This window comes from Rhamphochromis longiceps, linkage group LG6, assembly GCF_057381845.1.
Source record: "Rhamphochromis longiceps isolate RC_006_pf linkage group LG6, R_longiceps_female_GT1.1, whole genome shotgun sequence".
In the NCBI taxonomy this organism is placed as follows: domain Eukaryota; kingdom Metazoa; phylum Chordata; class Actinopteri; order Cichliformes; family Cichlidae; genus Rhamphochromis; species Rhamphochromis longiceps.
In genome coordinates, this window is record NC_140562.1 from 9514116 (window position 1) to 9526286 (window position 12171).

General features: G+C 49.5%; 1 protein-coding gene across 1 annotated transcript; it reads left to right on the top strand.

Annotated features, from left to right (window-relative positions):
* The first annotated feature begins 3765 nt into the window (after window positions 1-3765).
* Window positions 3766-8350, top strand: LOC146667497 (uncharacterized). Its single transcript, XM_085408397.1, has 6 exons — window positions 3766-4425; window positions 4543-5113; window positions 5219-5497; window positions 5600-5701; window positions 7597-7737; window positions 8310-8350. Exons 1-6 carry the CDS (start codon window positions 3766-3768, stop codon window positions 8348-8350), a joined length of 1794 nt encoding a protein of 597 aa, XP_085264523.1.
* The last annotated feature ends 3821 nt before the right edge of the window (window positions 8351-12171 follow it).

Sequence of the window (12171 nt, forward strand, 5' to 3'; positions counted from 1 at the left end):
GTACATGTAAATGGAGAGTCCTCTTCACACGCTGAGGTTAATTATGGAGTTCCACAGGGTTCAGTGCTAGGACCAATTCTGTTTACATTATACATGCTTCCCCTTGGCAGCATAATTAGAAGACATAGCATACATTTACACTGCTATGCAGATGACACCCAGCTCTATCTATCTATGAAGCCAGATATATCACACCAATTAGTTAAACTGCAGGGATGTCTTAAAGACATAAAGACCTGGATGGCCGCTAACTTTCTGCTTCTTAATTCAGATAAAACTGAGGTTATTGTACTCGGCCCTGAAAATCTTAGAAATATAGTATCTAAGCAGATTCTTACTCTGAATGGCATTACCTTGGCCTCCAGTAACACCGTGAGGAACCTTGGAGTCATTTTTGACCAGGACATGTCCTTCAACGCACATATTAAACAAATATGTAAGACTGATTTCTTCCATTTGTGCAACATCTCTAAAGTTAGAAATATCTTGTCTCAGAGTGACGCTGAAAAACTAGTTCATGCATTTATTACTTCCAGGCTGGACTACTGTAATTCATTATTATCAGGATGTGCTAAAAACTCCCTGAAAAGCCTTCAGCTAATCCAAAATGCTGCAGCAAGAGTACTGACAGGGACTAGAAAGAGAGAGCATATTTCTCCTGTTTTGGCTTCCTGTTAAATCCAGAATTGAATTCAAAATCCTGCTCCTCACATACAAGGTCTTAAATAATCAGGCCCCATCTTATCTTAATGACCTTGTAGTACCATATCACCCTATTAGAGCACTTCGCTCTCGCACCGCAGGCCTACTGGTTGTTCCTAGAGTATTTAAAAGTAGAATGGGAGGGGAGAGCCTTCAGTTTTCAGGCCCCTCTTCTGTGGAACCAGCTTCCAGTTTGGATTCGGGAGAGAGACACTATCTCTACTTTCAAGATTAGGCTTAAAACTTTCCTTTTTGCTAAAGCATATAGTTAGGGCTGGACCAGGTGACCCTGAATCCTCCCTTAGTTATGCTGCAATAGACGTAGGCTGCCGGGGATTCCCATGATGCATTGAGTTTTTCCTTTCCAGTCACCTTTCTCACTCACTATGTGTTAATAGACCTCTCTGCATTGAATCATATCTGTTATTAACCTCTGTCTCTCTTCCACAGCCTGTCTTTTATCCTGTCTTCCTTCTCTCACCCCAACCGGTCGCAGCAGATGGCCCCGCCCCTCCCTGAGCCTGGTTCTGCTGGAGGTTTCTTCCTGTTAAAAGGGAGTTTTTCCTTCCCACTTTGCCAAAGTGCTTGCTCATAGGGGGTCATATGATTGTTGGGTTTTTCTCTGTATCTATGAAGCGCCTTGAGGCGACTTTTGTTGTGATTTGGCGCTATATAAATAAAATTTTATTTAATTGAATTGAATTGATGTGTTCTAGTTGGCCTCAGCCAGAAGCAAAGGCCCTGGTGTGTTGTAGTTGGTTATGCCAGCAGCAGAGGGCCTAGTGTGGCTCACTTAGGTTTTGCCAGCAGCACAAGCCCTGGTGTGGTGGAGATGGCACCAGCAGGCAGCACAGGCCCCGGTGTGGTGCGGATGGTCTCACCCGGAAGCACAAGCCATTGCTGAAAACAGCCAAAAGGAATGTCGTTAATGTGCCCTCATTAATTGGCAGCTGCTTTGGGTCTTTCAACACCCTCCTTCTCTGGATCAAAAGCAGTTCAATGACATGAAAAGGGGAAGCTTATAGCACCTGGTATTCCCAGGAAGTCTCCCATGCAAGTACTAACAAAGCCCAACCCTGCTTAGCTTCTGAGATCAAACAAGATCAGGTGTGCTCAGGGTGGTAATAATAATACATTTTTTATTTAAAAATAGCACCTTTCAAAGCACCCAAGGATACTGTACAACAAATAAAAACACAAAAACTGGAAAAGATAAGATAAAAGTTAAGAGCATACAGAGGTTTAAACTAGAGATGGACCGATCCGATATTACGTATCGGTATCGGTCCGATACTGACCTAAATTACTGGATCGGATATCGGAGAAAAATTAAAAATGTAATCCGATCCATTAAATATCACGAAAGCACCTCACAAAACTTGCAACACGCCGTAACTCGCCTCAGAACATTAGCACGTAGGAGCAGTATGCATCACGTGATAGAGTGGCTGTGGCATGCGGGACCTGTTGGTGGTCTGGCTAGCATGTGGAGCTTCGCTAGCAACCCGGCATTTCATCTCCGACAAAGTTATCCCCGACAGAAGTAAAGCAAGTATGTAAGTCCATCTCTGAATGTTTGTAAAGCATTCCTGCGTTAAGCTTAACAAGCAACTGCCTCTTCTTGCTGCTACTTCAATCATGAAACTGCTTTTCTGTCGCGAGTCCGTCTCTCTTGTTTGTTTTTGGCCCACTTCACGCCAGAAAGAGGAAACCAGTGGATAAACAACAGCAGCACGTTTAAGCTTGATAAGTTGTTGTTAGAATTTATTTAATATTACTTTCTACACCAGGATCTTTTTCTACGTAGCTGACGCTGGTAACTGTGCAGGGGCGGATCTAGCAAAGTTTAGCCAGGGGGGCCGATAGGGCATGAACAGGGAAAAGGGGGCACAAAGACATACTTTTCTTTCTTATTCTCATTTAAAATGTCTAGCTTTTAATAAATAATTATCTGACACGCAAAGTTTTAATTTGATGTAAAATGAATAGAAGTCAATTACTGTATATAATGACTATTAAGTCTAATATATATACCCTAGTAAGCTATAGTACTTTTTCCTTTGGGAAGGTACCATCTGTGCAGTCTGCAATTTTGTTGAAGAGAGATGTTGAATCTATTTAATATTTCTTGAAAAATAATTGATTTCTGTGCATTTTTTTTCACACTGCATCAAATCGTGGTTTGGGAACAGCTGTGTGAAGGACCAAAAAGCTCTCCAGAGAGTGATCCGTACAGCAGAACGCTGCTGCAGGATTGCTCTCCCCCCGCTTCAGGACACCTACACCAGGAGATGCCGGACTAGAGCAGCGCAGATACTGAAGGACCCGTCCCATCCAGGCAACAAACTGTTCCAACTTCTGCAATCTGGTAGAAGGTTCCGCATCTTCCGGGCAAGGACAGAGAGACTCAAGAGGAGCTTCTATCCCCAAGCCATCCGTGCCCTAAACACACACACCCGCCCTCTCACATCATCTATAATTGACTGAGACAGGACTCTCTTCCAGACACTCTAAACCAAGGCACAATGTACATTTCAATTCCTTTAATTTTAAATATGTTTATATTGTCTATCCTGTAAAATAGTCAGATGTCTATTCATATTAATGTACAGAATTCACCTGCTTGCTGCTACTACTGCACATTCACCCAGTGTATATATATATACTGTGTCTGTTGTCATTGTGTTCAGCTTGTGTCCTCCAGTCATCATGTGTATTCAGATCAGCTGTTCTTCCCTCCTGTGTGCGATTACCTGATTACCTTGTGTGTGTATATATAGTGGGTGTCGGTCTGTATTCGTTGTCGGCTCGTCTGCGTTCTATGGTGTTCCTGTCTCTGCGTCTCTCTGCCCCGCACCCCTTTTGTATGGTCTCAGGTTTGTCACTTAGTTTCTCCCAGTTTAGGTTTCCGTTTGTAATTACTCATGCTTCATTGCCTGTTTTTGCCACTACCACCCTGTAAATAAACGTCACTCGTATCATCAGTTTGCTGCATTTTGGGTCCTCCTTTTCCTCCACTCCACACGGCTCTCCGCCAGCCGTGACAGTACGAGCCGACCAGACATGGACCCAGCGGCATCCGCACCTCCCGAGGAGCTTCGGGAGGAACTAATTGACTCTGTTTCCAGGTTGGTTAACCTATGGCTCGAGCATGAGGGGGAAGAGTGTCTCCGCGCTGTAGAAGCCAGGCTACAGCAGCTCATCTCCGCTCACTCCTGGCTGCTGGACTCTCTTCACCCGCTCGCACAGGACTTCATACTCAACGAACTGCACCTTCACCCACCAGCCGCTACCGCTTCCCAACTCAGCCCAGCGGCGAAGATTTTGCCCGGCCCGCCGGAGGTTTTGCCCGGCCCGCCGGAGGTTTTGCCCGGCCCGCCGGAGGCTTTGCCCGGGAGGAAGCGACGATCGCGCCGTCGGCGCATCACCCCACAGCCGAAGACTAGGACTTCGGAACTGCCAGCTGTGAGAGACAAACCACACAATACTGAAAACATTCCTCAAGAGCTGGCCAGTTCTGAGACTGTGACACACTCCAGGGCCTCCCCAGAGGCTGGGTTCCAGCCCCCAGCCGACTCTGGACCCCTGGAGGTTAAGAAGCCAGCTGAGGACTGCATCCGGCTGTCGCTGCCTGAGCTGAGTCACTGCTCTGTGCAGCCGCAGTCCGCTTTGTGTTCGCCAGAGGCCCGTGTGCCTGCTGGTTCTGATCTGTTCCTGCCAGAGGCCCATGCGCCTGCTGGTTCTGACCTGTCCCTGCCAGAGGCCCGTGCGCCTGCTGGTTCTGACCTGTCCCTGCCAGAGGCCCGTGCGCCTGCTGGTTCTGAACTGTGCCTGCCAGAGGCCCGTGCGCCTGCTGGTTCTGAACTGTGTGTTCCAGGGGCCCCGGTGCCCACTGGTCCAGAGACTGTTTTCGCTGGGGGGCCCGAGGAGCCCGTCCAGCCTCCTGCTTCGCCTGCTGGGGGGCCCGAGGAGCCCGTCCAGCCTCCTGCTTCGCCTGCTGGGGGGCCCGAGGAGCCTGTCCAGCCCCAAGACTCGTCAGCTGGAGGGCCCAAGGAGCCCGTCCAGCCCCAAGACTCGTCAGCTGGAGGGCCTGAGGAGCCCGTCCAGCCCCCTGCTGCAACATCGTCATCTGCCTCGCCTGGCCCGGCTGCAGCTTCATCGTCTGCCTCGCCTGGTCCGGCTGCAGCTCCATTGTCTGCCTCGCCTGGCCCGGCTGCAGCTTCATCGTCTGCCTCGCCTGGCCCGGCTGCAGCATCATCTTCTGCCTCGCCTGGCCCGGCTGCAGCATCATCATCTGCTTCGCCTGGCCCGGCTGCAGCATCGGCTGCAGCATCGGCTTCAGCTTCGCCTGGCCCGGCTTCAGCATCGGCTTCAGCTTCGCCTGGTCCAGCCTCTGCTTTAGTCTCGTCTGGTCCAGCCTCTGCTTTAGTCTCGTCTGGTCCAGCCTCTGCTTCAGTCTCGTCTGGTTCAGCCTCTGCTTCAGTCTCGTCTGGTCCAGCCTCTGCTTCTGCTTCAGTCTCGTCTGGTCCAGCCTCCGCTTCAGCTTCAGCTTCGCCTGGTCCAGCCTCCGCTTCAGCCGCGCCTGGTCCAGCCTCCGCTTCAGCTTCAGCCGCGCCTGGTCCAGCCTCTGCTTCGGTCTCGTCTGGTGCTGCGACGGCTACGCCACCTTCGGGTCCTGAACTGCCGCCTCGACGTCGGCGGTCATCTGCCAGGCCGCTGGTGGAGCGTCATCGTCACTATGGACGACCTCCTAGATGCCGCCGTTGCTGTCCGCACGGTCGGCCGCCTGAACTGTTTCCTCGTCACCGCCGTTGCTGTCCGCACGGTCGGCCGCCTGAACTGTTTCCTCGTCACCGCCGTTGCTGTCCGCACGGTCGGCCGCCTGAACGGTTTCCTCGTCACCGCCGTTGCTGTCCGCACGGTCGGCCGCCTGAACAGTTTCCCTGTTGCCGCTGCTGCCATGTGCACGGTCGGCCCCCTGAACTGCCTCCACTCCGCCACCGCTGCCTTCCTTTTTTTTTTTTTCTTTTTTTTTTGGCCTGTCCCGTTTGGCTCTTTTGCCATCAGAATTGTTGTCTAAAGGCAAAGAAAGATGCCCAACGGATTTACTTTACCAAACTGACCATCCCAGCCTTGCCGTAATGGTCCATTTGATTCACCTTTTATTGTTTATTTTATTTTCACTTACTGAATACGGGACAGACTTGACTGGGGGAAAGAAGGGGAGAAAGAAAGAAGGAAAGAGAAACAGCTGAGAAGAGGAACGGGGGAGAAGGGCAAAAGACAAAAACCAACAGAACAGGCAGAGAAAAAAAATGCATATATCAATCACCTGGATCACCTGCTGAGAAAGAAAAAAGAAAGCAAGCAGAAGAGAACAAGAGTAATAGAATAAACAACATCACAATGATATATGGGAATATGACAGTAAATACTAAATGTTAAACATTATTGTGCAGCACATAAGATCAACAGAACACAGTGTGCTTTGAGGTAGGAGCCAAAAAGGGTGTAGTTTGTGGGTGTGATCACCCGTGTGTACACCTGTGAGCATGGACGCGCTTGTTTTTTGTTTTTTAAAAGGTTCCTTCATGTAATAATCTGCTAGAGGGTGTGGGGGGGCCACAGCCCCGTCCTCCAGGGCGTGAAGCAGGTGTGGAGGAGATCAAAACTCCAGACATCCAGAGGCCCCCAGAACACAAGAGACCAAGGAAGACCAACAGAGGGGCAGCTGCGCCACTGTCCCGGAAAGAGCTGAGGAGAGTCCCAGATGAGGGCTCACCCAGCAGCCGCGGAGCAGAAGCCAGGGGGAGTTGCAGTGACGCGCCCGTGAGCTCCGCCGGCAGCCAGCTGCGCCTGAGTGACCGAGCCCCAGGCCGAGAGGCCGGGGGCACCCCACCTCCGAAGTGGCCCGAGCGAGCCCCAGGCTCCAGGCCCCGATAAGCGGCCGCCAAGGAGTGAGCCGGTGTGTACCTGGACGCCCATCCCCGGACACAAAGAACCACCAACGCACCGATGTCTGAGGGGTTCCGCCACTGCCAGGGGAAGTGGTGGTAGGGGGAGATAGGCCTCCAAACCTTGGAGGGCCTGAGATGTCCCCAGAGAGGTGGCGCCTGACACCCAACCTGACATATAGACACAGACATACAGGCACACACAGATACAAACATCCATTCCCACCCTCATGCTCTCATATGCACTTACTCCACACTCAACCAACGTGGAGACAGACATAAAGAGACGTTGTACACACGATCACACTCCCCAAGCGTACTCTACAAACCGGGTCTAGGTGCCCCCGCCCCTGGAGGGGGGAACTGCACCCAGACCCAGGTGGTGTTTCCCTTTTCCCTGCGGTGGGGGGAGGCAGACCGCCCCGACTCCGCAGCAGCAGGAAGGCTCCACACTCCAGACCGCAGTCGGACGGCCAACTCCTCCTCCTAGTCCTAGCCCCCCTGCTCCAGCAGGTCGCAGAGAATGGGGGTGAGAGAAGACTCCATTGTAGTGTTGATGCATGTGTGTTCTAAGGTGCATTTAAAACCCAGGAGGGCTTGGAGCTACCTGCCAGAGAGCAGCAGGTAAGCGCATGGTCCCTCCTGCTAGCCCTCAATGTCTACGTGTATTTAAAATTGAGAGGTGGGCAATGATGCCAGGGGTGGGGTGTACACCCTGATGGTACTTTGGACTCCGTGTATCGTGCCCACCCCCAAGATCCTATATGTATGTGTAATGAGAGTGTGAGTAATGTGAATGTCTAAGTTGTGGGATAAAATTGAGGCAGAGGCAGCCAGAAGGGGACGGGGGGGGGGGGGGTAGCCTCCTCTGCACCCTGGTGACATACCCCTACTCCAAGGCCCTGCATGTGTGGGTGGTTGTGGTGGAGCGGGAAGAGCTACCGCTGCCTTCCGCTCGGTCGGCTTATCGATCTGCGTCGCCGACGTGGCCGGCCTCAGAAGATGAACTGTCCTGGACTTCTGAGTTGTCAGCCTCCGGGCCGGCCTCCTGAACTGTGTTTTGTTCTCGTGCTCCCCAAGCGTACTTGGGGAGCACGTCCAAAACAAAAACACACATGCTTTTGTTTTGGACGATTCCCTCAGTTCGCTGGAGCTTGTTTTGTTCGGTGTTGGTCCCTCCGTCCTGGGCCCCCGCCGCCCGCCCTGGATTGGTCGTCTGTTTTTGTTTTGGGCTGCTTGCTTTACTTGCTTTACTTGCTTTACTCAAGGACTCAGTTTAGCATTTAACCACCAGCAAAGGCCCTGGTGTAATGTAGATGACCTATGCCAAGAGTAGAGGGCCTTGTGTGGCTCATTTGGTTTTTGCTAGCAGCACAAGCCCTGGTGTGGTGTAGATGGCCTTAGCCAGCAGCACAGGCCCTGATGTGTTGTAGACAGCCTCAGCTAGCAGCACAAGCCCTGGCGTGTCGTAGATGGCCTTAGCCAGCAGCACAGGCCCTGATGTATTGTAGGTAGCCTCAGCACACCCGATCTCCTCTGTTCTCAGACGCTAAGCAGGCTTGGGCTTGGTTAGTACTTGGATGGGAGAATTCCTGGGAATACCAGGTGTTGTAAGCTTTTCCTTTTCATGTCATTGAACTGCTTTTGATCCAGAGAAGGAGGGTGTTGAAAGACCCAAAGCAGCTGCCCATTAATGAGGGCACATTAACGACATTCTTTTTGGCTGTTTTCAGCAATGGCTTGTGCTATTGGCTGAGGCCATCTACAACCTGTGCTGGTGGCTGAGGCCATCTGTTACACACCAGGGCCTGTGCTGCCTGCGTTTGCCATCTCCACCACACAAGGGCTTGTGCTGCTAGCAAAAACTAATTGAGTCACACCTGGCCCTCTGCTGCTGGCATAGGCCAAATACAACACTCAAGGGCCTTTGCTTCTGGCTGAGGCCAACTACAATACACCAGGGCCTGTGCTGCTGGCTGAGGCCAACTACAATACACCAGGGCCTGTGCTGCTGTCTGAGGCCAACTACAACACAGCAGAGACTGTGTTGGTGGCTGACACTGTCTAAAACACACCAGGGCCTGTGCTGTTGGCCAAGGCCTTCTACAACACACTAGGGCTTGTGCTGCTAGCAAAAACCAATTGAGCCACACCATGCCCTCTGCAACACGGCCTGTGCTAGTGGCTAAGGCCATCTACACCACACCAGGGCCTGTGCTGCATGTTGAGGCCATCTACAACACACCAGGGCTGTCTCTCAATTCAGGGTCTGCAGCCTTAAAGTACGGACTTCAAGGCCAATTACGTCACAGCGGCGCGCCGAAGGCTGTCCCAATTCAAAGGCTGCTTGAAATGCGGCCCTGAAATGCGTCCTTCATTTCCCTGAATTTTAAGGCTGTGGCAGTGTAGCCTTCGTGGTCCAACATATCCCAGAATGCATAGCGCTGCGATGGGTGTGGATAAATTTGCAGAAAAAAACGGCGGATGAGGGGCGGCCGAAGAGTACACTTTAAGTACTGAATATTATGTCACTTATTTATGTGCAAATGTTTAATAACGAAGAACATTAAACATTACTGTTGGCCACATGTCGGCAAAGTTATGTGACATTAGTGACGTTTGTACTAACTTGGTTTTAAAGCCTTTACTTTAAAATATACGCCGTTCAATAGCTGACCTTAATCTTACAGAGAATGATCAAAGCTCATGTAGAAACAAACAAACAAATGAACAAAAGATTTTCTCCTTCATTTCTGTCAAACAAAGCTGTATGACACGTTTCCAGTGGTTAGTATCATGGTTGCTAGGCAACCTGGGCAGCGCAACGGAGGCTTTTTTTTTTAACTTTATTGACAAACAACAGTATCAGCGCAGCGGAGGCTAGACCGTCCCATTACACAAGCCTCGCACTTCCGGCCTTAGCGGTCTTTGAGTACGCGGCCCTTGAGGATCGTTGAGGCTGCGTACTTTAAGGCTGCAGACCCTGAACTGGGATACAGCCCAGGGCCTGTGCTGCGTGGTGAGGCCATCTACAACACACCATTGCCTGTGCTGGTGTCTGAGTCCATCTACAACACACCAGAACCTGGTGTGCTCTTGGCATAGGCCAACTACAACACACCAGGGCTGGTGGCTGAGGCCATCTACAACACAGCAGGGCCTGTGTTGGTGGCTGAGGCCAACTACAACACACCAGGGACTGTGTTGGTGGCTGACGCTGTCTAAAACACACCAGGGCCTGTGCTGCTGGCTGAGGCTATCTACAACACACCAGGGCCTGTGCTGGTGGCTGAGTCCATCTACAACACACCAGAGCCTGTGCTGGTGGCTGAGGCTCACCATGGTCTGCAGAGTGTGCTTGTAGTCTGTGACGGTTTGTATTCCTTGCCACTGCCTCTGAGTATCTCTGCTGTCGCTGAAGCTTTGCAAAATCCTCATGGAGTACTGCCTTTTCGTCTCTGATGCCACGTGACAGGTTTGCCCTTGCTGTTCTTAGGCTCTGAAGGCTGCATATCATAAATTAAAAAAAACAAAGACGGTGTGTTCAAACTTTTGACTGGTAGTGTACATCTATCTCATGAATTAATTTGTAAGAAATAAAAATATGCAATGCCCCCAGTGCAATGACCTGCAGCTCTTTATTTCAGATTTTGTCTGAAACAAGAGTTAATTGTTTTATGTCTGTCCTTTAAAGTCTTAACCCTCTGTGGTTGGATCTTACCTTTGGATGTTTACACATTCTGCAAATATTTTCCAAGAACACAATGGGCAGCTGTTTATAGGGGAATGTGGTTTAATGCAGTACAGCTGTTATTATTATCACTTGTCACATCCTGTTTATGAAAGTTAAAAAAATAACATTCCTATAAGAAATAAAATTGTCTTGTGTCAACTGTATATGGATAGGCATATACCAGCGGTCCCCAACGCCTGGGCCACGGACCGGTACTGGTCCTTGAGTCGTTTGGTACTGGGCCCGAGAGTTGAGGCTCGGGAGTGAAATGTATGGTTTTCAGGGTTTTTATCATTAACTCTGTTTCCCTGGGTTTTTACCGGTGTTGTAGTTGTGTGTCTTATTTTGAAAGAACTATTTACGCATTACCATAGCGACCAGTGAGCATTAAGGGGCAGAGAGGAGGATGTTACTCTCAATGTTGTTGGTGCATTTCAGGGGGATGTTGCTTATAAAGTTACACAATTACACAGCAAATTTGGATTTATTATTATATTTACAAAATAACCACGGTTTTTGTCTTGGTCATATCATATCATTTTATTTTGTTGTATTAACTGCGACACCTTAAAGGCCGGCCTGTGAAAATATTGTCTGACATTAAACTGGTGCGTGGCACAAAAAAGATTGGGGAACGCTGGCCTATACTACTGTACTTTAATGTTGGTCATAAGGGTGGTACTTAAAGAGACATATATTTTATGAGGTGGTACTCATAGTGAAAAGTTTGAGAACCACTGGCATAGATCACAGTTCATGTCTCAAAACATTCCAAACCTGATCAGCTTTAGAGGTTAAACAGTTTACCCCTCGTCTTTGCAGCCTAAACCTCAGAGAGTTTACGTGCCTAACGCCCACATCATGCCAACAGAGAAGAAACGGTCAGCGCTTTGCTGGAAGATCAGGAATGATTTGGCCAGTGGTCTCCTTCTATACAAATTCAGCTAATGATTACACTCTACATGTTGTTTTTACATACTTTTATTCAACTTTTGTATTTTTTATTATTCGAGTTATGACTCTCTTGTTACTCTCTTGGTCTCTGTGACATCATTGATGCATTTTGGGATGAAGGTTTTTCATCAATTTCAAGAAACTTGACCAACACTGCTGAAAAGCTTTGAAAAAGGTTTGATTACTTGAAACTTTTCACCACAGTTGTCTTTGGTGACATCTGGTGGCCTGAAATATGAAGAGCAGGTTGAATCACAACTTAAAATAAACTGCTTCATTATGATCGCTCACTCTACAGAGACTGTTGCCAGTTTCTGTTTAATATCATGTGACGGTGCTGTGTGATATCGTTCTACCACTGTGGTGCTTTGAACATGTCTATTTGATTAATAAGTAGTTTTGATTAATAAACATTCCTTGTTTAAACATGTGTCATGGTGTGGTCTCTCTTTGCTTGTGACTTCTTGACATCTGTAAACATTTGGTGAACTTTATGAGTTTATTTCTGCCTTCTGTGTCCTGCATCTGGGTCCACACTCTACCTGCCACACAGCAGACCATGACGGCTGTAAGAAATGTGAGTGAAGTTGGCCTCAGCCATGAACACAGGCCCTGGTGAAATGTAAATGTCCTCAGCCAGTAGCACAGGCCCTGTTGTAATGTGGATGGCATCATCTAACAACACTGTCCCTGGTGAAATATGGATGGTATTGGTCAGCACCAAACACCCTGGTGATCCGAAGGGCCAGCTCTGTTCTAGGATGCCCTCTGGACCCAGTGGAGGTGGTGAGTGAGGTGGTGAGTGACAGGAGAACGGCGGCTAAGCTG